This window comes from Simochromis diagramma, unplaced genomic scaffold (genome assembly GCF_900408965.1).
Source record: "Simochromis diagramma unplaced genomic scaffold, fSimDia1.1 OVJJ01000304.1, whole genome shotgun sequence".
Taxonomy (NCBI): Eukaryota; Metazoa; Chordata; class Actinopteri; order Cichliformes; family Cichlidae; genus Simochromis; species Simochromis diagramma.
Genome location: NW_024387030.1, coordinates 19,756,501 through 19,782,217, shown reverse-complemented (window position 1 = coordinate 19,782,217; position 25,717 = coordinate 19,756,501). Strand labels below are relative to the sequence as shown.

The 25,717-nt window shown below is 39.6% G+C and overlaps 2 protein-coding genes across 4 annotated transcripts in view; both read right to left on the bottom strand.

Moving 5' to 3' along the window:
- Positions 1 to 6,773, bottom strand: part of akap6 (A kinase (PRKA) anchor protein 6) — a 213,107-nt gene extending 206,334 nt beyond the window's left edge. Inside the window, exons 1-2 of the mRNA XM_040042907.1 lie at positions 6,580 to 6,773; positions 6,274 to 6,382 (exon numbers count right to left, since the gene is read on the bottom strand). The gene's annotated coding sequence lies outside the window, so the exon portion shown is untranslated. The remainder of the gene's footprint in view (positions 1 to 6,273; positions 6,383 to 6,579) is intronic.
- Positions 6,774 to 11,181: 4,408 nt separating this feature from the next.
- arhgap5 (Rho GTPase activating protein 5) overlaps positions 11,182 to 25,717 on the bottom strand; it is a 52,817-nt gene continuing 38,281 nt past the window's right edge. For all 3 annotated transcript variants that reach the window (XM_040041272.1, XM_040041273.1, XM_040041274.1), the window contains exons 4-7: positions 25,280 to 25,357; positions 21,578 to 21,709; positions 17,717 to 17,822; positions 11,182 to 15,529 (exon numbers count right to left, since the gene is read on the bottom strand). In XM_040041272.1, the coding sequence (XP_039897206.1) occupies positions 15,211 to 15,529; positions 17,717 to 17,822; positions 21,578 to 21,709; positions 25,280 to 25,357 (635 nt within the window). In that variant the 3' untranslated portion in view covers positions 11,182 to 15,210. The remainder of the gene's footprint in view (positions 15,530 to 17,716; positions 17,823 to 21,577; positions 21,710 to 25,279; positions 25,358 to 25,717) is intronic.

The following is a 25,717-nucleotide window of genomic DNA, read 5'->3' as shown; positions in this document are numbered from 1 at the left end:
ACTCTCACACTCACTACAACAATGTTATGTGCAAACATCATAGACCATGGAGACTCCCGCCTGACCTCATCTGCCAACCTGTGCATCAGGACTGCAAACAAAGGGCTCAGAGCAGATCCTTAATGCAATCCCACCACCCAACTTCAAACACCTCACCAATGTCTCACTGTCCTCATAGTACCACCGTTGTTGGTACTTCTCTGCCACTCCTAACTTCCTCATACCCAGGTATTTACCACAGTTCCTCTTCTGGTACAGAGCACATAACATCAAGTTATAAATTCAACATCTGTAAGGATGTTTTATAGCGAAATGAAAAAGGTGAAACTCATTCTATATGAGGCCCTTCTTTTTCGGTTTCTGTGCTACAAATACAATTCTGTATTGGTAATTCACGTACGGGTTTATCCAAATTTCAGAAAACCAGTCTTAATGATAACAATTTGTCACTGTATCCACAAATGCATTCATTGGCTCCTAAATAAAAATTATAATCATAAAGAAGTATTGGAAGAAACACCCTTCAACCATGCTATGATTGTTAACACTGCATTATACAGCCTTTCTGCAACATGTCTTTGGAACGCCACAAAAAGGCAGAGGATAAATGAAGTAATGCTCCTCCCCTGACATTAACATCAGCACAAAAACTGTTTATCAGGAGCTTCATGGGTTTCGAAGGTTGAGCAGCTTTTGTAAGTGGGAAGTGTTGGTAGCACAGTGCTTTTTTTTTCAGCATACATTTCTGATCTCCAGGAAATTTGTATTTTTTTCTCAAAAACAATTGGGTATTGTACAATAAATGGGTTCATCTTATATTCAGAACCAACAGCACTTGAAATTAATACATTTGAACTGCTTCACCTGTGGTGCATATGAGCACAGAGCTAACATCCAACATTCAAGTGTTCCTACATTCTGCTTTTGTGGAAACAGAAGCAGAATAAACCTTAACCCTAACCCAGATCATGTGATAGCCACTCCAACCTCAGACACACATGCACTATAGCTGGTTTGTTCTAGTTAAACATGTGGGGGTGGTGTGTGCCACAGACACACACACAGCACTATTGTGTTATAAAGAAGGGCAGGGAGACCTTCTGGTCTCTCTCTTTCTCTTTGAGCTTTTATAAAGCTTTATTACCATATCACAGCTTGAATGGTTTAAGCGTCCTTCTTAGAGCCACTTTTAAGGAAGCACTATAGTGCTCCTAAGGACAAAGCAAAAAACATGTAGGAATGACCATCTGACTAAACTATTACAGTGCAGTGAAAAAGGATTCCTGCTCGATCATCGTAATGCCAGCAGCTCACCAGCCTCTATCTTTACTGTTCTCTCCCTGCTGGGGCTGTAGTGCATCAGCTCTGCAGAGAGAAACTGCGAGGAAAGGGAGCTGACAAACCAACCAGCATGCAGTTCACCACATCAGCAATTAAAGAATGACTCCTGGTTTCTGACATGTCTTAGCAGCTGTAAACTGCAGCACACCTGCTAACACAACCCGTCTGTAAAGATCGTTCATAATAAGGTAATAATGGTCATAAAGTCTTGTGCCAACTGCTCCAAAATACAGTAAATAAGACCATTTGCTCAAGAATAGATGCTCACATATAATCAGTGTCACACCACAAACCCATCATAAACAGCATTTCACATAAATCAGACAGAGCCAGTCATAAAGAGCTGTCTTTTGACAGACGTTAAGGATTTCTGCAACAGATCTGTTATCCTCATAGCAACGTGATAACGACATCATTATTACAGGATTAGTGCGAGGCACACAAAAGCTACAGATGAACCAAACATTCCTGATCGATAAAATGGGGCGAAACTGCAAAAATGGTTCATGAAGTTGGTTAAAAAGAAAATGCTTTATGACATTATTTAAGCACCTTTATTTGTCTTTGAAACCTTGTACATGACTAACCAAGAAAAATCTGAACAGACATTCATGCAGAAAAGTTATCTTTACGCGCAGACTGCTTCTATAAAGGTTTGTGCATGTTATCCCTAAAGCTTTGTCCAGATTTGTTTTGTTAAATGCCTTGAAAATGAACTTTACCAAAAATCAATTCAGGTCAAGGCGATGGCTGCTGGCTAATTAAAGGTGACCCCGGGAGAGTCTGGTCCTCTGTGGTGAAAGATCCACTCATTAGCCACCTCTACACTGTGACTGTGTTACCATAGAAAAACTGCAGGCAGGAGGCCAGGTGTTGAAGGTAACGGGAGCAGGTTTAGCGGCAAGTAACAGGAAAATGGCCATCTTAGAAAACAAGTACACATATATATATCTAATATATACTCAAGACAGCAACAGAACAAATCACATCATGCAGACTTTCAGCTGCATTTCCACGTGTCTACAGCAGCAAAAGCTCTCACACTTTGCAGTTTGATGTCTGGAGTCTGAGAGCTGGTGCTAACAAAGATGTGTGGAGTGAGTCTCCTGCATTAATGCCAATCATCCTGTCGTAACCAGCACAGTAAGACACAGAGCGGCAGGCTTCCTAGTGTGTCCAAAGCCAAGCCTTCATGCTATTTAATTGGCTGAAATAACACCCGGTCAAGTTTCTAAGTCAACATGGGGGAGGTGCTTTCATCAGAGTAGCTGATGCTGTCTGAAACAGCAGCAGCCGACCTCCAGGAGAAAGAAGCAGACCAGATGGTGACGATAACTACTTCATTTTTAACTACCGTTTTTCAGGATTGGTGCAATGCTAGAGATGTGCTACAACAGTAAAGTAACAACCTCTTAATCTTTTTATATGAAGCACAAATGAAACACTTTGAATTATCAATGTTTTTATGCATTATTGTTGTGCAATGTTATATTTTACTGCGTTGATTGCGTATGTGTTCATTAGTTCACAGACAAAGATGACTCCTTGGACCGCTCCAAGTCTGTATTTTTAGTCAATTATCCTGGTAAGCACCTGCTTTTAGAAAAAAACATCCTTCGTTGCAGTCTCAATACTCTGATATTCTTGCATTATATATCTAAAGTGCAGCACTTCAAAGCAAACAGAGCAAAACTGTGCAAACAGCGATTCTATCTGTTCCTATAAGTGCTTTCTTTTGCATAGAATATTTCTGCAAATTCAATATGTGCCAAATGAGGAATCCAGTTCCATCCATCTTGGTTATCAACACTGGTAAAGCAAACCTGGTCTACAGTGTATTTCTAATGTGCCTAATGCTGTTTGTGAAAAATAAAACATGTCTCCAGTGACATTCAGAGTCTTACTGCTATTATCAAAGTCACACAGAGGCTGAAAACCTCACTGCACCAAGATAAAACTGTCCTCTTTCTTTGCATCTACTAGTGATATTCATTTGTTTTCATTTAAATTAAGTCCCAGTACTTAATCTGACCTGTAGTAAAAAGACATTATCGGGTTTAAACGTATTATTAGAGGCCAGTTTAACATGATAATGAGACTTTTGCTTTCTACCCAGCTCTAAGTCACTATGTGACCAACATAAACTCTTAAGGTTACTGTTTCTGAGTGTCATCATCACCCCATAAGATTAAAGCTAGTTCAGGATTAGTCCTTAAGAAAGCAAAGGAGTCATATTTCTTCTCTTCCCTCTCTTCTTTGTTTAAGCCTGGAGTTAATCCTATAAACCATCTTTAACAAGAGCGACCTACACCCACTTCACCCTCCATCACCTTTCTTCTGATGTCTATGCTTCTGTGCATCTCTGTTTCTCTCTCTCAGTCCAGTTTTACAGCTCAAGAGATAGTTACATCATATCCTGTGGAGTGGAAAACAAAGGCAGTGATCTGGATTGTACTGACCACGAACACTATACAGCTAACCAATAGGAAACAATGCTAATGACGGGCATACAGGGAAATCGTACGGTCTACGGTCTGCATCTACAACTACAACGACTTAAACACAGTTGAAAAACGACAAAATAGCAGACGCAATTAAGCATAACTGAACTGATGTGAGGAAAAATGGAAAAGAACAACACTCTTTGTCAGAATATAGACCAATATGGGATATCTATCTGAACCCCGTTCATCAGAGAATCCACAATAAAATCTGAATACATGGAAAATAATGTTTGAAATCTAAACTCTAAGCACAGGACTGGAATTCACCCTGTGCTGTAACTAATGCCGAATAAATGCTCCAAATAAACACTATATATTTGGATAATGTGAAGATATGTCCCTCCTATCAAGTTAAACTGATAGCATAAGAAAGAAAAAGAAGAAATGCACACTTTTTGTTTTGCATCCAACAATTTCTATAAAACTATGCTGTAAAAAAGTATTTTCGTCCTTCCTGGTTTCTTATTTATTGCATATTTGTAACACTTAAACGTTTCATAGGATGAAAAATAAACGTAATAATAGACAAAGATAAATTGGATAAATGCAAAGAGCATATTTTAAATCATGAGTGAATTTATTAAGGGGAAAAAAGCAATGCACACCTATCACCTATCTGCATCTCAACCAGATTTAAGTCTAGATTTTGATGAAGCCACTCCAAAACATTACACTTTGAGCCATTCAGACGAGGCCTTGCTTGAGTGTTTCAGCTCAGTGTGCTGCTACATAAACCAAGTGTCCTTGGGCTTCTAAGCATGTAGTAAGGACTTGATGTTTTAGTGAGAAGATTGATGATTCCCTGAATTACGACACATTAACCAGGTCGTGAAGAAGCAAAGCAGCCTCACACTATCACACTAGCACCACCATGCCTGACTGTTAGTATGATCTTCTTTTGATGAAATGCTTTATAAGTTATAAGCCAGATGTAACGGGACTCGAACTTTCCAAACAGTTCAACTTTTCTTTTCTCGTCAATATTTTCCAAAAGTCTTGGGGATCATCAAGATGTTTTTGGCAAATGTGGGACCAGCCTTTGAGACTGTGTTGGCTTTGGTCGGCAGTGGACATCATTTGGCTCAGTATCGTTTTTCCTGTTGGATCATGACTGCTGACCATAACTAAGACAAGTGAGGTCTGCAGTTCTTTAGATGTTGTTCTGGATTCTTCTATGACCTCCTCGGTGATATGTTGAGACGCTCTTAGAAAAAGGTCTCCATTTGTGAATAATGGCTCTCGCTGGGTTCTCTGTAACCCTTTCCAGACTGACAGGTGTCAGTGACTTTGTTTCTAATCTGCTGTTGAGTTTCTTTAGATCGTGGAATGATGCTTTATGAGATAATTTAGCCTCCTTCTCTTTTTCAGAAAATTTCTATTTACGGGATTTTTTTATTAAACAGGTATGGCAGTAATCAGGCCTGGGTGTGGCTACTGAGATTAACCTCAGCTTTCCAAAACAAATGTGGTTAATCACACTTAATCCATCCCTTGATTTAACAAAGGGAGCAATTACTTTTTCCCTTAATAAATAAAATCAACATTTTAAAACTAAAGGTTGTCTGAAGTTTTTTTGATCCGTCATCAGGAAGGAGACAAACACTTTTTTTAAAGCACTGTACTTCCATCACTTTGAGAAACTGTCAGTACTAAAAATGTGCTTACATTATGCTCCTTTCAGCAAAAAAAAAAACTGTCCTGTATTCTTCCCCTGAAAAGGACAATGTTACATTTCTGTTGCAGGAATTAAAGCCTTTTGTATGCACAGCACTTTGCTGTCTTGCAATGAGATACTGTGCAAACTATAGTGATCAAACACGTGAATAATGAACTCTTCATTTTCAAACACAGCACAGGGAGACAGACCAAACAAGAGACAGGAAACCCGACTATGCTTACATTTGTTTATTAGACTGGGTTAAGTGGAAGTGAATGAGAACTTTGTTCGAGCCCCATTTTGCTTTAAGAACCTAAAAACATTCTGAGTGTTCAAAAACATCAAAAGCAGGCACCAGGTCCTAAAACTGCCAAGGTAGCAAACCAGATTTTGATATGAGGTGAAATAGAGCAGTAAGAGAAGCAGGGGAGCAGACTGGGAACAGAAAGGAGAGGTGTTGCCCTCTTTCTGTATGCAGCAGGCAGAGCGAGCTTCTGCAGAACAGGCCTCCATAACAAAAGCTAAGATAGAGAGAGAGAGGCAGAGATTGGGAGTCACCTCCCTCTGCTTCTGTCTCCCTCTATCCATTTCCTTTTCTCTCTCTTTCTTTCATTTGCATCAGTTTGGGTGCGAGAGCGTCACACAACTTATTAAATCAGCATTCCAGGAAGGATTACAGTGACACACACACACACACACACACCCTTTCATGTAGTCAAAACAGAAGAAAGGGTACTCAGAGCAACAGAGAGCAGGTTTAGCAGTACATACCACATCTCTGTTCATCCTTTAGTCCATCTCATTTCTTTCTTCTCTGCTTTTCCGTTAGAGGATGCAGAGTGAGGAGAAGGGAGGTGCCGTTGATGTTGTGGCAATCCCACTGCAGAAAGAGAGCGAGCGAGAGAGAGACAGAGATGATGCTAACACAGGAGAGGCTAAAGCTAAACTAGCCACCAGCTCAGTATGGGACGGTGGGGTGAAAGGACGGATGGGAGGGATGATGATGATGATGCGGCACCTTTCAGTTTGGAAACAGAGAGGGAGTGAGAGAGAGAGAGAGAGGGGTCGCCCTGTTACCTTGGAAACTGAGATGATGTGATGGAGAGGGTGGAGCTGAGTTCTGATTGGCTGACAGGGTGTGGTGCTCCCCTTCCTGAGGGAGAAGAGAAAGGAGGGGGGAGGATGACAGCGCAAAGGCTGGGTTGTGAGAAGCAGCTGCTCTCTCTCTCTTTTCTTTTTTTTCTCTGATGCCAGAGGACACATAGGGAGCACAGGAAGTCCTCAACGCCCCCCACTGGACAATCCTGGAAGTGCAGAGGAAGATGAGGGAAGCCAGCACAGTGCAGCACATTCCCTAACACCAAATTCTATGTTACACAGGTTTCTCACAAAGCAAAAGCTCTGTAACATAAACATTTCCCAACTTTGGGGATAAATAAAGTATAAATAAATAAATAAATTATGAAATTTAATAAGAAAAAGAAAAAGTCTTACATAGATTTTTATATATTAAAAGTTATTTCAAGAAATGCATTACAATTATAAATACATAGGGAAATAGATAGAAAGTATATTTACATGGAGTGAGAGATAAAAGGGGCTTAATGTGTGTGTGTGTGTGTGTGTGTGTGTGTGTGTGTGTGTGTGTGTGTGTGTGTATTAACTAAAAGCCTGGTTAATACACAGTACATTACTGCATATGCATAATAGCAGCTCAAAGCACAAGTTTGAGGAAGAGGTGTAGTTTCATTGTCTGATAATACTGCCAACATACAGCAACAAGCTTAAATTGTGTGTATTTTGTGTGTTTCTTTAGGTTGTAGTCTTTGCATTGGACTCTTTTAAACTGCATTCAAATCCTAAATGTAAGCATTTATACAACATATAAACCACTAGTAACAGTTATTGGTGGGTGATAATGTATTGAAACAGGCACCGTGTATCAATATTTTTTAAAACAAACATAAGTATTCTGGGAATACTATGGACAAGAGGGCTCATCTCATGCACCACCATCCTGAGGTAACTTTAGCTGAGGAAATTTACATTTAATTGGCTCAACCAAAAAAACAACCAACCAACCAGCTACCTCCTTTTTCAGAGCAAGCTAATGGCTCAGTCAGACGAGGGAAATGAGGACAGCAATGTCACTGCATTTACAGAAAATTGGTGGCTACATGGTGACTGAAATTTTGATCACATTCTGTGACCTATTGCAACTTGTGGGGACTAAATGAGCTTGAGGATGTTGCACACTCTCCTAATCAGAGTTAGCCTTTCTGCAAACAGTTACAGTCTGATCTGGGCCGAATGCAATCACTCAGAGATTGTTGAAGGTTTGCAAATAATTGCTGTGTCATTTATAAATGCAGGTGTTGATATGATGTTGCCATCAGTCTGACTAGGACCGATGACAGACTAACGCCATCTTATTACAACATTTTTTGCAGGTTCAAGTGATCCGATAAGATCCGTTTATCTTATCGGATGAAACAAAAGATTACAAAGTTTAACTTTGCGGACATAACTTGAAGCAGAAAAATTGGTTAAAAAATCGCAAAGTATATTCGCAATATATATTCGCAATATATATTACTGCAATACTAAGCATATCACGCAAGAAAATCACAAAAATAATTCACCAGATAGTAACAAACACGTTGAAAAACCTCAAATAAATACATTTTTTTCAAAATCAATAGTGCAATTTTTTGTTAACCCCAGGATGGAAAGAGAGCCACTACATCTGCTGACAAATACTTTTTACCGATTGCTGTAAGGAAATCACTATACTGTGCAAAACACAGTATTTTTTTTATATTTTACTTCCAAAGAGAAGGTCTTTTAAAGTTTGTCTTTGGACACTGGCTGCTTTTTCACTCATTGTCAGTCTTGTTCTATTTTGGTGATTCCATCAACTAAAACTGATGGAAACATGAACACAGAAAAGCACTGTCAGAGTTTGATCCAACAATCACTAACATCTGGCCAATTGTGTGATTTAAAATGCCCAAACAGAAAACAACAGACTTTGTCTGCCGTCTTTGACACCACAGCACCATCTGCTGCCAAGAAGGTAAGTTCAGGTAGGAAACTGGAGACAAAATGCCGCTTTACATCAGTTATTCACGGCGCATTTCATTTCTTTCAGTGGCTGCATGTGCAGTTTTTTCTCTTTAATTCACCTTTTCGTTTACTGCTAGAAATCAACAAACAAACTCCTGTGTGTATGAAGAAACTTCCAAAGGGAACAATATTAACTACCAAAATCTTACATGAACTGCTCGTGTGTGTCCACTATTACTAGCCTCTGACACTTGCATTCAAAATGTTTACATTTACTTCAGGAGATGTTGGTCAAATGGCTGTTTCTTCTTCCTCTTCTTCGTCTTTTTTCTTGAACAGAAATTAATTTTAAAGTGCTGGAAACTTGTATCTTCGCTATGCTTACAAAAATGTATATAAAAAAAAAATCATATATAGATAATTTACAGAGCCTTTAAGCTAGTTTATATATGAAGCTAATAAGCGACCCTAGCACTTGCATAACATCCCGCGGCCACCAGAGGGCCTCCTATAGAGAGACGCGATGGGGTTGTGGGTGGATTCATGCTGACATAACGTTAAAAAAAAGATCTAAATAAGCTTAGTGGTTAATAGTATGGCAAATAAACTGCCTTATATTTAAATGTTATGCTAATCATGATTTATTAGGCATAACCAAAGTGCCTCTGAAGTAACGTTTTTTTTGCCCTTATCGTAACACTAATTATTATAAGTCAGTATTAATCATATGATTAATAGCTGCAGCAAATCAAGCACTCAACATTGATTTAATGCATTAATGGAACAATTGATATAATTTTATTTTTAATGACAAAAAATAATCCCATTTCCTGTGACTTTAAACTGAGTATAAAAGAAAGAAATATGATCCATAATTTATTCGTCATGATAATTGACACACTTAAGTCAATTCATTAAGTCGTGTTCTGTTTGTCAGTAAGCATAGCTGCTGATATTTAAGGCACGATGCTGATCGTTATTGAGGTTTTACATGATTTTTTTTATGTGCATGTGTTTTCAGTAAGGGAAGATGCTGATGTGTAAAGGTTTATACCACCAGATGGAGCACTTTACATTCTGTTGGTGGAAGCAAGAGTTGTAACCAGTAAAACGAATTTCATTTTTTTGTGACCTAATAAATATCATGAGTTTTATCACTGATGTTGGAAAATTTAAAAAAAAACAAAAAATGAAGAAGACCAAACAAAACAAACAAAAAAAGGAATGATTAAAGGCATATTTAAGCACTGTAACAATTTTATATGTGCTTTCATTTTATGCTACTGTTTACTTTAACTCCATTAGATTTCAAGAAAGTTCCTTTCACTCAATTCCAAACCAGGATGTCTCATAAAAAGTTCCAACTTTGTCAAGTACAACGTTCAGATTTTGTTTGATAATCTAAGAGTAAATAAGGGTAACCCTGCAGCCTAATAAGAACATTGTTTGGAGGGACGGTTTTGGACTAATGCTTAAGAGGTTGGAGAATAATTCATTGCTTAAGTACTAGTATATATTCATGTTAAAACATCATGTCAAGGACCTGAATTCAAAATTTCTACTGAAAATACAAAAAAAATATATATCAGCAAAACATAAAGTACACAAAGCCCTCAGCCTTCAGACACACTATTATTTTTATTATTATTTAATGGTCCAGTAATGGTTAGTCGTTAGTTAAACCATTCTGATACAGTTGTATTCAATTCATTAGGCCTTTGTTTGTTTTTTTCTGAACATCTTGAGTACAGATGCCTCTTTTGTCACATCTGCTTTGTTTATGGTTTACCTGGGAACCCCAAGTTTAATGTTTAATTGCTTGTTTTACTTAAAGGGACATCACATTTACTATAGATAACCCTAATCTGACAAGTACTGTAACAAGGGAGTTCAGCTGCATTAGCTTCATTGTAGTTGACAGGTTTATTCAAAGCTTATATATTTATCTGTGAGATAGGTCAGTGTAGGTTTAGCCTAGCTTAGCATGAAGCCCGAAAGGAAAAAAAAACGTTAACAAAAATACGAAAAGTATTCTACCCAAATTACACTTCAATAATTTGATTTCTATATTCCATAAGAACTTTTTTAATCAATTATTAATGATAAAAGCTCAACATTTATCACTGCTATCAGCTAATTCTTTCACTATCATTTTTTCCTGCATATAAGTCATGCTGAAGCTAAGCTACAGTTTGTTATGGAATTACAGAATAAATATCTACTTTTTGTAAAAGATATTTTTTGTAATTTAACCCACCGCTTAAATTGTGAGGAGGAATTTAGTCATTACGTTGCACCGCTGCTAATTGTTATTTTTGCTAAATTTAAAACACCTTCACCAGAACACCATCACCGAATAAGAGCATGGTTGTGACCAGTCACAATGCAAATGAATACACAAACACACTTTATGAAGTACAGGGTTAATTTACTTGTACTTCATTTAAGCCGTTGTCTTATTTATAAAAAAAAAAAATTTTTAAAAGGTGCTGGAAATGCCCCAAAGCTTCGACTCCTACGATAAGAAACCTTATTAAAACACTTACATGTCACGTTTTGGTTTTTATTGTAAGACTATAAAAATATACAGAAATATAAACAAAGATTGACAACTTTGGAAAAAAGAATCTTTATTTGGAAACATTATGGAGAGCAAACAAAGAAAAAAAAAGATCTTTTAGAGTTTTTCCATTTCTGAAAATCATTTTTATTTACTATAATACAGCGGATGTTAAAAGTCAGTTGGTTTGTACACCGGTGTGATTGGATAAAGGCAGATCTTATTGGGGAAAAAAAGGTAAATTAAAAGAAGAGTCGATTGATTGATGGAAAACTACAGACGAACTTAGTCTTATATCATCTAGCAGCTGAACCCCACCCTCCCTCAGCCCTGCCCCCCAGGAAAAACACTCTCACACTCTCTCCCAGCCTCACTTATTCACTTGCTTCAATGTGCCCTTCAAAATCCTCCTCTGTCCAAAATCATAAAATCTGTAAAGTAAGGGTTTGGCTTCCGCTCTGAATATTTTCTTCCTTTAGCACAGCTTTGACCTCATCGCTCACATCGCAGAAGAAAATATTTGCCCCATTATAGATGCAGGTCTCCTTCAAAGTGCCCTCTCAATCAGACCTGCGATGTGAGGTTAGACAGGCGTTTGGCTCCATTCCTTTCCCCTCAGTAAAACTTGTTTTATCTCAAGGTCATATGCGAAACCAATCATCTAAGTTGGTTCTGTTAATTGCATAATTGTCCACAATTAAAAACATGACATTTTTAATGTCTAACAGACCATTTTTTGAGCACCGACTAAAAAAATAACAAGACTTGCTTTACAAAGCAGTGAGCCATTATGAGGTCTGAAAAGAGTGCAACGAGGACACAGAAGGGGACGGGCGTCCAAAACAGGACAAAACTACATTATATCACTGATTCGTCTCTCAATGCTGACATTCACTGAGGGATAAAGCTTGGCTGTAGCGCTGGAGGAGGCAGCAGAAAGTGCAGAGAGGAAGTTCATAAAAGTGGGTTAAATTATAAATGAAAGTACTTTTTAAAAGGTTCTTCAAAAAGGGGAAAAAAAGAGAAAAAGTTTATTAAAAGTGAATTAAAAATGATGAGGAGCACAGCAGCTGCACGCGAGCAGGACATTTTAGTGGAAGTCTCAGGTTCACCACAGTAAAACCCTTTAAAAATAGACATTTTCAGTTCAGTACCTACACCGACATTCACTCTGTGTCTGCTCGTCAAGCTCACTGACAGTTTTTGGCTGCTGCTTTTACACCGAGGTTATTTCTGCTGCCTAAAATGTGTTTCTGTCCATCTGAATCCACGTGCTGCACCATTAACAGGAAGTTTAACCTGCCTTGAACCTGTATCTGTCACCCTCACAGACAGCGACCACAAATAACACATCTGGCTAGCTTTTTAAACACACTCAAAACAAATATTTACATATTATTTTGTATAAATACATAAACTAATTGAGAGTACCATTAATATAGACTTTATAATTACACAATACAGAAGCATTTTAGGGGCTGATTTAGGACACGACCTGGAAAGATGTTGTTTTTGGTGCCAATTAAATTTCCAAATAAACCAAATTAATATTCACTTACTGTTTATAAGACACAACTATATTCTATAAAAATTGAAATGACCTGCACACATATATTTCTGACTTTTGCTGGCATGTGCAGATTAAAAGTGTGGCTATTTTCTTTATTGTTTCTAACACATCAACAGTAATGGATGCATTCAGATTTAGTCCCCCCCCCGACTACAAAAATAGTTATTTATTAAATACTGTAACTATTATGTAGTACGTAGCATTATTTTATTGGCATATTTTAATTACAAAAAGTGCAATATATACCTTTAAAATGTAATTGTTCGCTTCATGAGAATTTTATTCCAAATTGTTACCAACTTGTACGTTTCAGCTCATGGAAAAGCTTAAAAATGATTATTACACAGCAGACAGGAGAACCTGGAGCCAGATGGACAGAAGACCAGAAATAAGGAGTTAGATATCCTCTACGGGGCTTTATGTTCAGCACGAGAGGCTTCATTTATGTGCCTCCGTCTCCCTCAGTGTGCCGCAGACGAAGAAAGCAATGAGATTTTTATTTGTGTGTGTGTTGGACAGGTCAAAGAGGAGTTCAAAACTAACCATCTGTTATCAAACCCACTCCCATCCCCTGTGTAAACACACACGCTCACTCTCTCATTCACACTCACACACCACCCAAACCACAAAGAAATATGATTATAGCTTCTGACAGATTATAGTCCAGTACCCCGTGGTAGTTCACTAAATCAGCAACTTCTGCTGCTGATATTTTTTTTATATATTTATATATACTTATATATACTTCTTTCCTCTATTTAGGGAAAACTATATAACCAAAAATATGATATTAAGTGTTGATTTCTTGCACGGCGGAAAAAGAACAAATGCCAAAAAAACAACCGAAAATGTTTTCTGAAACGTTCCCGTTAACCCAAAGAGATTCAGATAAAACAATGCAAATCTGAACAGGAGCTCATTTAGTTTCATTTCTTTCTTTTTTTTAACGTTAAAGCTCTTTTTTTTTCACTAAGTGGCAAAAACAGAGACATGCAAACTTTTGATTTCAACAAACCAACAGAAACGGGAGAATGGAAAAAAAAATGGAAATGAAAAGATGTAAAGCATCCTCTAGGAAGTAAGCCCAACATGGAAGACGCCTCCTTGAACCAAACAGGTCCAGAATGCATCGCAACGTAGTGGTTTCCTTATTCATGTGCCATCGTCGAGGGGTTGCCGTCCCTTCCGATTGAGAGGCGGTGCATTAACAGTTCGAGGCTCTATGGAGACACTCAGGAACAGTTAGTGTGACGACTCGCTCACATGGAGCATCACAAATCCAAAAGTCCACATTCTCCGTTCCTTTTTCCCTTCTGAATCCCCTCCTTCCCCATGATGGGAAGGTACAAAGTGGCTGCGATACAAACCACAGGTCAGTTCACACAGATACACCATCACACACATCATCAGCATCATCACACACAAACACACAAGCTGGGTCGATATCTGACGTTACAAAAAATATTTTTGTTTTAAAAAAAATGAAAAGAATGGAAAGAAAAAAAGAGCTAAGCAAACAGACATGAAATTGGCATGTGGACTTTTGACACAAATCGTGCATGTGCTGTCCTTGACGAGGGTCAAAGTTCATGTAGCGGGAAGGGGGTTCTTTGTTTTTTTCTTTCTTTTTTTTGTCATTTAGGATTTAAAAGTGAGAGCGCACCCATCTCCCACCTCACCGAAACTGAAAAGCTCTTCTACAAGGCTTTGACTTCATCTCGCGCCCATGAGTGTGTTTGACCTTTAGTGTCTTGTTGATCCCTCCTTCCTTCTTATGAACAAAGGTCAAACAAAAGAAGAAGAAATGTTTTCCTGTGCTGAAACCTGCAGGAAGACTGAAATCCTCACAGTCAGCATGTGTGTTAGTCAGGTAGCCGGTCAAGTCAGCTAATGAGTCCGCCAATCAGTCCGTATCAGATAATTTCACATTTGAGTTGCAGTCGCAGGGATTCAACTTCCCTTTTCTCTTATCTCGGAGCGGGGATGAGGAGGGCGGTGCTTAATAGGGACTTCTGGCCCCCAATGTGCTATTCCGTCTGGGTTAAAGGTAGGAGTGTGTCCTGGGATCCCAAGAGTCTGTGTCTGACCCTGTGGAACGATTAGTGTTGTCACTATGTGCCAAATCAAAGCGGTTCATTTGCCGTTTTCAGCTTCTGTATCATGAAGGGGGGCAGTCAGATACAAAAATTAGTTCCAAAAGGTGACGTGCGATTGTAATTCTCTAATCCAGGATTTTCCTCACAGGATGAGCAGGTCTCACAGATTAGGTTTGATCCAACAAATGGTCGATGCGCCTCTAAACCCCCAAAGCTCATTCACCTCCAAGTCGATGACAAACAGTAGCTGATGAATCCCCCGAAAATCAGCAACCAGGTTGTTTTATTTTCCATTTTTATGAGCCCGCCAGCTATTTGTAGAGCAGAGGATGACCTGCAATTGTCGGCCGTAAGCGGCTGGCAGCGCGGGCAAACAACCACCCTCCACTTCACTTCCCAGCATGCTCCTCTGGCTCTTATATGAGCGGGTCAGGGGGCAGGGTGTGCTGGATCTGCTGTGGCTGCAGGGGGGGCGGCAGCTGCAGCGGCAGCAGGGCCTCCACCATGTTGTGGCAGTGCGGGGGCGGTGTCCCTTCGCTGCTGGAGCTCTCGGCCACCTCGCCGCCGTGGAAGAAGTAGTCGCTCTGTACAATGAAGGACTCGATGACGGCCTGGTTCAGCTTGGTGGTCGACAGCGTGTCCTTGTTCTCGAAGTCGGGCCGCATGAGCGTGGGCCAGAAGCAGATGGACAGATTGTCGGCTGTCATCAGGGTTGTTTTGCTATGCTGGCTCACTCTGCGGGGAAATAAAAAGGTTCAAAGTTAAATCAACACTGGAAACAACAGCTCCAGAAAACAGGTGGTCTAAGGTGACAGCACGTAAGGAAATGAAAAATACCTTGACTTTTTATTTATTCTTTAACTGCTAAAAACATAAGAAAGCAGATAAAGGTTTGTCAGTTAAAGTGGACTCGTGATGTTCATTTCAGGCTCCATATTTTTATTCGTGGACTCTGGAGTGGCTTAGCATGATTCACAGTTCAAAATAATCCTTATTAATTAAATAGCCAACTTCCTTCCGACTGACTGCTGCTCATAAACAGAAAGTTTAAACAATAAGTGGGTGGAGCTTGTTTGAAACAGCATATAGATGACAGGAAAGAAGGAAAAGCAGAACGGTTTGTCTTAAAGTTGTCATACTCTGCTTGGTTACTGTGTGCAAACGAACCAAAAGCCATGCATTGGGACTTTAGCACTCCATGATATTAACACATACCTCGCTATATTCTCTATAAAGTGGGAACAATGTGGGACTCTTATATCACATTTAAATGTATTCAGTTACTTAGTGAGGAGCTATTGCAATATTCAGTAAATTTAGTAAGACCATTCTAACATGATTTATGCCGTTTCACTGCTTTTCACTCATTTAGGGGATAGTCTGGTTCCTTTGAAGTGGGGTTACGTGAGGTACACGCTCACTGTCAGTGTGCTATCTTCAGCAAATGGCAGCAGGCGTGCGCCCAAGCTGACAGGAGCCCCGAATGGCACAGGAGCAGAGAAATGTACAGCTGTGAACAGAATCGAATGCAAAAACCCACTTTTCTGAGGGACTGTTTTTGTCAGTGGAGCTCGGTGCTTATTAAGAGAACGACTTCTTTCTTAGTGTGTTTCAAACTTTGACAGCTGCTGTTCCATTAAGCTGAAGTGTTCCTTTAAACTTCAAGATATTATTTGCTGGTTTACTAGTGCTGTGTAGCGAACGGTGCTGGAGACATGGATAAAAGCCACATTCTGTGATGGAGTGACGACATCGATCAGCATGAGGAATGTCTGCACTTATCGATGCATTCCTAGTTTAATGTCTTATTTGCAGCTTTTGCTTCATGTTGTGTGAATTTCATGTTTTTTATTTTCTCTTTTTTAAATTTTCAACCATCTGTGTCGCAGAAACTGTCAATTCATCACAACTTGTGTCCTCCCCAACTTAATTTTTGGGATTTGCATGCCGTTGCCCAGCTTCAGAGTGACTTCATTTTAGCACTTGGTAGAAAAACCGTCCCTGTTGAAGCTGCTCTGCAGTCTGTGTCTGTTCACCATCACCCTGTGTTGCAGCTACAGGCTGTAATAGTCTCTCATCTCATGTCTCGCTTAATGTTAGGTCACCTTGTCCGCCTCTTATATTAGTCATGGGTGTTGTTTAGAATTTCATTTCATGTCGGACATTTTCCCTCTTTATTTATCTCACAGGATAACACTGCTGTTTAATTCAAATGTGTTCAGGTCCTCTCATATGACTCTGACCCTTTGAAACTTGTGTTTTGGCTTCTATTTTTTTTTAAGTCTTGCCCACAAACACCAAACCGTAAAGAAGCTCTAAAAATACAAAAATCCTCTTGCATGACGACCAATGAACCTCAAAGCTCTGAGAGAAATGTTGCTGCTGTCTCTACATTAACAGGGCTGCTTGCTCTATCAGTGAAAGCTAACAAATTAAGTAATGATCACTGGATGTCAACTAAACTAACACAGAACCAGAGAAGACGACAAACATTTCACTCCTGTGTTTTATCCATTAACTGTAGCGCTGCTGTTCACTAGATGTCATCTCCGACTATGTCCTGTCAGTCATGATCGATATTTGGCACAAAATCAGACTTTGCTTGATGTTTCAGAGTGATTTATACTCATTCTGTATCTGCAAACTATGTAGACATTTGCGAAGAAATAATTAGCATTCAGTCGCTGCAGCAGTTACAAAGTACAGCTGTGGTCTCAACTCAAAGGAAGTTAAAATTATATCTGCAAGCGGCTCTTTTCAAGTTTAAGCGATGCGTTCACTGTCACCACAGGTATACAGCCATTTTGACTTTGAAGCTTGCAAGCATTTCACTTAAAAAAAAAACATGGATAAAGAAACACACAAGAGGGAATGTACTCTGTGCACGCGTGTGTGTGTGTGTGTGTTGCCTTTCATTTTTACCTGTTGAGGTGTGTGATGATGTATTTGAAGACCTGGTAGTTGACGGGAGGAAACTTTTTCACAATCTCCCGCAGTGCCTGCAGACGCTCCATGTAGTCCATGATTTCTAACACAGACACACACACACACACACACACACAGAGGGAGAAAAGACACAGAGCGTTTTACATTTTACACACAGTCTCTCTTGGGAAAGGAAATTACACTCCATGGAAAACAAAAGGCTGAAACGCTGCCAAAAGCAGCTCCCACGCTGTGCACAAACAATACACACGCAACCACACACACAACAACACTAAACCTTGTGGGCAGAAATAAAACTAGCCTTCCCTGTATAAGGTCTGACTGTGCACTGGTTAAGACAAAACAGATCAGCCTTTGCAGATTAGGAAAACAAACATTTGTTCTCAACTGTTCAGATTTCAGGGGAGAAAAAAAGAAAACACAGCATCTGATTAAAGACTCAGTAATCATAGCTGAGGCACAGAGCTGGGCAAAAACACACTGGGCAGCAGCAGTTTCCCTCCCATGTGTTCAATAATTCTTCACTGTCACCTGCTTGAACTATTATTTGTTGCAAGATGTTATGTCTCATTACCCAGACAGGTTTGATGACTAACCATAGCTGTCACAGAAGCTTATCATCAGATGCAGCAGGGACCACACAGTTATTTATTAGATCAATGTGCAATTTAAGCGATTTCAAACCACAGCCTCCTTTTTGAAAGAATTTCTTGAGCTTTCCACAGTATCGATCAATTCCTTCTTCTGATTCCGCCTCATTTTTTGACTTTCAGACTTCAGCAAAGTTGAAAAGATCAGTCACAGTAGACTGATTAGCTGCACAAGCATCTACGGATTCATTTGCTATTAGGAAATCAAATATCAGCAATTTGTCTGACACCCGATAAGTTCACGCCACAGAGCTGTCAAACTGATTCGTCTGCAAAGACATGTCATTAACAATGGCAATTCAAAGAAACAGAGACAAATTATTATTGCTATTATATAACCAAGTATAAGACCAATCAGTTGAGAACGTATGACAGTTTAGAGACTGATAAGACTGCGAGGGCTGTGCTGTATGAAGCCTGAGGGGTGTATGTTAGTGAGGCTGTAAGGCTTCCCCTGGATCACAACATGTCTTTGGAGTACGACTGTACTCATCATCAGGCATCATTACCGTAAAGTGTAAGGCAATAAGCTTATCTTCTGTTTTTCTGACAATATGTCAAACAAGAGTATTTATTATTATTGAGTAAATTAAACTGCAATTAAAGGGACTTGTGAAAAAATGTTTAATTAGGACGATGGTGATTTTCTAAAAACTCTTTGATAGGATGCCAAAGAGGAAGAACCTGAGAACTCTGGATACAAATGAACTTCCCTTCTGCACAGCAGGAGGAAATGTTGATAAATCATTTGGGTAGACGGGAGGAAGAGAAAAGGGGATGACGTATAGCACAGGTCCTCAGCTGGAACACACAACTACACAGAACATCTGTATGCCTTAAACATTAGGCTTCAGGATGCCCCGCTTCTTCGCCTTTTCCCACAAAATTCCTAAGTGGAAAGACACAGTGTGTTTGTTCGCCACATGATGCATATCTTTGGATTCTTGACTGCGTCGTTAAAAGAGAACAGTCTGGGAAAGTGTGACTTTAAAAACAAAAAAAAGTAATCAGATTTAGCATCAGACCCTTATTTGGTTTAGTTAAATGTTAAATTTGATCGGGGGAAAAACAAAAAACAAAACATTACCAAGTAACAAGAAAGATCCTGCTATATTCCTAGAAGGTAATTTGTCTGTTAAATTCTTCAGTATTCCACAGCCTCTCCAGGGAATGCATCACTTTCCTGCCGGCGAATGCTCAATGGAGCTGAAACGCTCCACTTACTTATTAAATATTTAAAGAGCAGATGTGAAATAAGAGCTTCTACCTTTGGATTGTCATAACAAGGCCGCTTCAACAAAACCCCTGCCTGTCCTATCTGGAATATTCTCCAGGATATTCCAGACATTCCAGGACCAGCAGGACGCCATTTATATTTGTAGACACAAACGTAAAGGCCAACGTGTACCAATGCACAGATTTATTCATCCTGCACGCCATCAATCATCCTAACGAGGAGCCAACGGGAGCCTTTGACCCTCTAATGGCTGGAAGAGGTTAAAGGTCGTTAAATGAATGCAGTCACAGCTCGACACAGTACACCACGGGACCGATATAACGACCGACTCCAGCTTTTATTAAATATATATCAGCCTGACAGCATCTCACAATGTATTTGGTTCAATAAGGCGATAAAGCTCAGTGTGCACATGTGTTTAGGCGAAGCTTTGATGATCCCCATCGGGAAAAGACCCTGCTGCTGCTACAGGAAGCTATTGTCGTTGTTATTGTTGTCACGGAATGAAAATAAATAAAAGGATTATTAAAAATATGCTGAACAGAAAAGGCAGAAAGCCAAAATCAACTTTAGAACTGACTAGAAAAACTAACACAGTTTCCATTACATGAGAAATTAGTGCAGCAGTTTGAAGCTGATCCAGGCAAAACTGCAAAGGCTAAGTGCTTATTTACAGGTATATGTATTGTATGGCATTGTTTATGTTCAGTCTCTGTTTTCCTTCTCTGATTACAATGTTTGGAACTTTTCCATGTGTCTTGATTCACTCTGTTATCACATCTATTCAACATGACCTGAAACCAGCAACAACAAAAGCCTGATTCAGGCTCCAGGATAAGTACACTGGTGTCAAACCTGCTCGACAAGTTGGTTACCCTCCTGATGGAAACGTACTGTCGCGTTTAACTGCTCCAAGTTTAAAGAAACAGACAGGAAAGAGGCATCTCAAACTAGACCTTAGTCACGTAAGGAGCAAAAAGATAGAAAGAGAAAGTCAGAGAAGAAGAGCTGATTTAAACGATTCCTTTACCAACTATCAGTTATTTTCCTCGTCATTAATTTGTATATAAAGCCCTGGTTCCTGTTCTATACGAGTCATTTTCTAGAGAAGAAAAACCAGCACCACCCTCCATATTTCTTCTTCTGTCAGCCTATGAGACTTTTTACAGTTCTCCTTGTGTTTAATTTTGGCTCGCTAATCTGCTGGAGTCAGCCTGATGGTTTCAGCATTATAGACACACAAGCGACACACACACACATACGCAGGATGTCTGACAGCATCCTAGGCCTGAAAAAGCCTCTTAAAAGTGAATGATGTGACTCAAAGCTCTGAGCATGTGGAAACACAACTAAACTTCTGCAGCATTAAGGCCAGCTGCTACAGCAGACAAGAGGTTAAAAGTAGAGCCTGACTGATTGGACTGAGGACTGTTAAGGCCGATACTGATATTTGGCAATTTAATTCTGCAGGCCTCTGGTGGGAAAACTGTGCAACATCAACACTCATTACATGGTTAAAGGGTGTTTCTCCAGTCTCCTCTTAACTTCTTCATTTTTTAACTGCATGCATGTGCCTTTATCGTGGTACGACTTTATGTTATTCTCAATAGCAAAATAACTCAAAAGTTTGAAGCAATGTTGATCAAACTTTTTAGGGGTGTAGGTAGAGTGCTTCTTGTTTATTTTGAGGCTATGGTGTCATTTTACTCTAATGTATCACATTTGAGTTGTAAGCGGGTAAAGGAATATTCCAGCATGCTGCCGCCCAGTGAACATAACCCTCCATTCACTATTTTGACTCTGTTTAACATAATTACATAATTTCCTACGTGTTTAACAATTCCTTTAACTTAAAAGTTGCACCAAGTTTTTAATGTGTCTGTCTGGGTGTTTTTGCTATCAGGGCTTGCAAAATTACAGTTCATGACTCGGGTGTGTGTTCATTCTTACTTGCGGCCTCCACCAGCTCTGGGTGCAGGCTGTAGGGGATCAGCGGATCGGGCAGGTCAGCAAAGAAAGCCTTCAGCGCTCCAGCAACGGCATTCACCGCCACATCCATCGCCACAAAGTCAATACTGTGATCTACAGGGAGAGGGAGGGAGAGAGAGAAAAGAGGCTCAACAGCAGATTCGCAAGGTCACTCTGTTTCTGAAGCTTGTTCTGTAGCATTCGTTTCATCCTCTGCATCACAAACAGGAAAACAGCAAAACAACTCCACCCACACGCAGCTTCTGGTTAATACGTTCAAACTCACTGTCCTCTAAAGTCTCCCTTTAGGACCTCACAAACAGTTAAAGCACTCTCCTTAAACCCTTTGTCACTGTGCTCAGCACATTTGTTCTTTTCCTTGCTGTTGTAGCATCAAATTACATTTTTCTGCACAGAAAACTTCCAACACAGTTCTCCAGCCCTGTTCTTAGAAAGTATAAATCACATCCTTCCCATTTGATCTTTTCTACACAATAAAGGGAAACAGCAAAGCACCCCCATATACAATGCAATGTCATTTAAATATGCATGTCTGAATATCTTATTATAATATTCTGATCTAGTTCCCTCGAGTGTAATGTCATTCAAATTTATTCACGTGTGGCATAACTTGTTGTTTTTCTGGAAGGGAAACTGTTCATGATTACGAGCAAAAACAACAACAGTATCTGGCATCACTGGAGTAAAAATCCATTATAACCTATTAGAATATTGTAATTTAAAAAGTGGTAGAGGGACTGCATGGTAGCGTCTGTATGGAATGTATAGTAGCGACCGACTGATTGCTGAGGTAAGACTATGGTTAGATAACCTGTATTTATCACCCTGTCATTTGTCAGTCAATGTCATTACTTTATTTTTTAAGTGGAACTGGTTGCTGATTCAATCGCCTGAGATTAGCTGACCTTAGTACTAGGGCTGCACGATTTTGCATAAAATGAGAATCACGATTTTTTTGGCTTAGAATTGAGATCACGATTCTCTCACGATTTTCTTTTCCAGTATAAATATTTATTGCTCTTATTAACTGCACATCAACTTCGTAACAGTTGAAACTGAACATAAAAACAATAAATAAACATAAAAACAACAAATGTCTCACGTTTTGTTGTTGTACTGCTTGAAATTCCGTCTCCACCATTGCTCGACGCTGCGTGTATAGAGCAGGTAGTGCAACAATAGAAAAATAGTTGCGGGACGGCACTGTGTAGCGTTTGTCTAGGGTGTTGATCATTTTCCTAAATCCCTCGTTTTGCACAGTGTTGATGGGAGCCATATCTTTGGTCAGGTATAGGGAGGCGCTGTATAAGGTTCCCGTTATTGATATTTGGGTGGTTGACCGGGACGGATTTTCTCCTGTCACTTTCTCGTCATCCCTGACGTGCTCTCCGTTGTTTTTTCCCTGCTAATTTTAGCATCACACGGCACAGCTTCTGTACCACGTGGTATAAGGCTCCGCCCTTGTCGTTTGTTGAGCAGGAAGAGTGAGCGCTTGTTTTCATGCAGATTACGTCCCGGACCAAAATGCCAGGACGTCGTCGTCTTTTTTTTTTTTTTTTTTTTTTTTTTTTTTAATCGTTGTCATTTGGAAATGAGATCGCACATAAGTATGAATCGAGATCGAGATCGAGATTTTCTAACGATTAATCGTGCAGCCCTACTTAGTACCCATCTGCCAGACGTTGCTAATGGATACTTCACCTGTCATCATTGCAAGCTGCTCAAGATCAATCCCACAGTCTCGGGTCAGCACAACATTACCAGTGTACATATATGAACCTGAAAAGGTATATTGGTGTTTTTGCTTTAACAAAAGACTATTTGTGCAATAACATTTTAGTAAGTCACTTCAAATACAAATTATATGTAGCATACTTCTGCACTGCAGAGCATGAAAATAAATATGTAACATGTTATGTGACAAATGGGTAGAAGACAATGAGACGCATTTATTTGAGTATTTCAGAGGAGCTGGCTATGGTTCATGTTTCGGCATCTGTTAAAGAACGCTAAAAAACAAAACGTGCTAGCAGCTTGTTATTAGTTAACCAAAGTATCCTTCCTTTGAACACTCAGCTTTTAAGCTCAGCGCTTAGCAATGACACAAACTCGATACGAACTGCTTTTCTGGACTAGATGACCATCGTTTGAAATGGAGGGAGGTCATCTGGACATCTATGGCTACACATTCAATGGTTAGGGGGAACAGATGGCAAAATTACATCCCAGAGACACTTGCAGCCACACAGATGTATAAGCCTGTTATATGCATGTTAAGCCTGAGTGTGGAGCAGATTTGTGGATCCAGGACCAATAACCTGCACTCGTGTCCTCACATACGAGTCAAACAGGATTTTGCTGGGTCAATGTTTCAGTTTGAAAGGATATTAAAGAGCCTGTCAGTTGTGGTGATGCAGCAGTGAGGCCCACAGCTCAGTTTTTGTGTCTGAGCAGGAGAACAGAGCTCCTCTCTGATCACAGCTAACAGAGGTTATCATGAGTGTGTCTGGAGGCACAGAGGGCCGAGTGTTTCTCTGATGGAGCAGCGGGACTGGAACAGAATACACAGCCAGCTCATGAAAGCTTTTTCTTGCTCTATTATTTCTGATGAGGGAGAATGGATGCTTCAGCTCCATCACGTTTTACTTTCTGTTTCATTCACAAATCAGAGGAGAGAAAAAAGTGGGTTGGGTCCAAATCGATCAGCTTTCTCATTAACCCAGGGTAAAAATACTCTGTAATGACAGTTCAAAGGAATACGTGGAGAAAGAAAAATGCGTATTACTTGCTGTTATGACACTCGGCAACAGCCAAATGACATTTGGAGGGAGGAGAAACGGTGAGAAAGAGGACAGAGCCCTAAGGTAACACGACAGCTGTCACAGTGAATCTGAACGCATGCTGACAAACACGCTGAGCTAGAAACACTTGAAGGAAATGGGAGAGCATTGAGCAACGGAGGGATATAAACAACAGGAAATGCACAAAATGAATTTAGGAAGGACAGGGTGGGAAAGGAGGAGTCGAGTGAAGGAGGTGAGGAAAGGAAGGAATTTCAAAACAAAAAAATGGTGGCAGCCACCAGAGCCTCAGCCTCAGATACACGCCATCTTTCATATTAAAAAATGTTTTTTAATATGAAATAATCATAGAATAACCAAGAATATGCTCGAGCTCTTCTCCTGAACAGAGGACCAGAAGAAACATAACGCAGAAAAAAAATAAGAAATGCAGAAATGATTCAATAATCATTGCACGCTTCATCTCCCCAAGTCTCATGAGCAGTTTCGACTGTACTCCACAGGGCATGCGTTTCTCTTTAAGCACTTCTGCAGCTTGGGTTCGATTTGGAATCGTTCTTTTAGACACTTCTCTCTGTTTTCGTTTTGGGTTTTGTTAAATACATTGCACACATCACACATGCGCTGCTTGATTCTGGAAATGTTTTCCAAAGAACTCCCAGGTTCTTATAATCCCGGCACGATTTAAGTTTATGGGAAAATAATTTTGAAACACATTCTGTGAAACTAATAAAGACTGTTTGCCTCCATGCTTTGAAAATCCAGCTATGCACGCTCTTTCTTCCGATTTCTTAATAGTTAAATATGTATTCATAGGTCTATTACTACTACAAGCATGTGTCTGTGCAGATGAGTGTTTTACCTTGATCAAACTGTTTCTGAATGTTGTCCTGGTCTGTCTTGTTCCCACTGACGCGATACAGGCCCTCTGTCGTCAGACCTGGAAACACATACAGCCATTTTCAGTAACAGCTCTAATGGACTTCATTCATGTGGACTTAAAGCAGCATTAAACACACAAAAAAACTGTTAAAGTGCTGAGCTGAAACAGATGGGCCAACAGAAGCACCGTTTCATCTAATGTGGTTTTCCACATTAAAACATACTGAGAGTATTTGGATTTAAAGCTAAAAAACTATGTCATCTTTCTAGGATTTCAAAGCCTCTAATAATATTCACATTAGACATGTTACATTTAATTAGAACTTTTCTTTTATTTCTTTTTTAAATACTTGTAAATGCTTGTTGTGACACTGGTTATGATGTAATTAGGCCACAAGCTGCAGCAGAAAGAAAAACA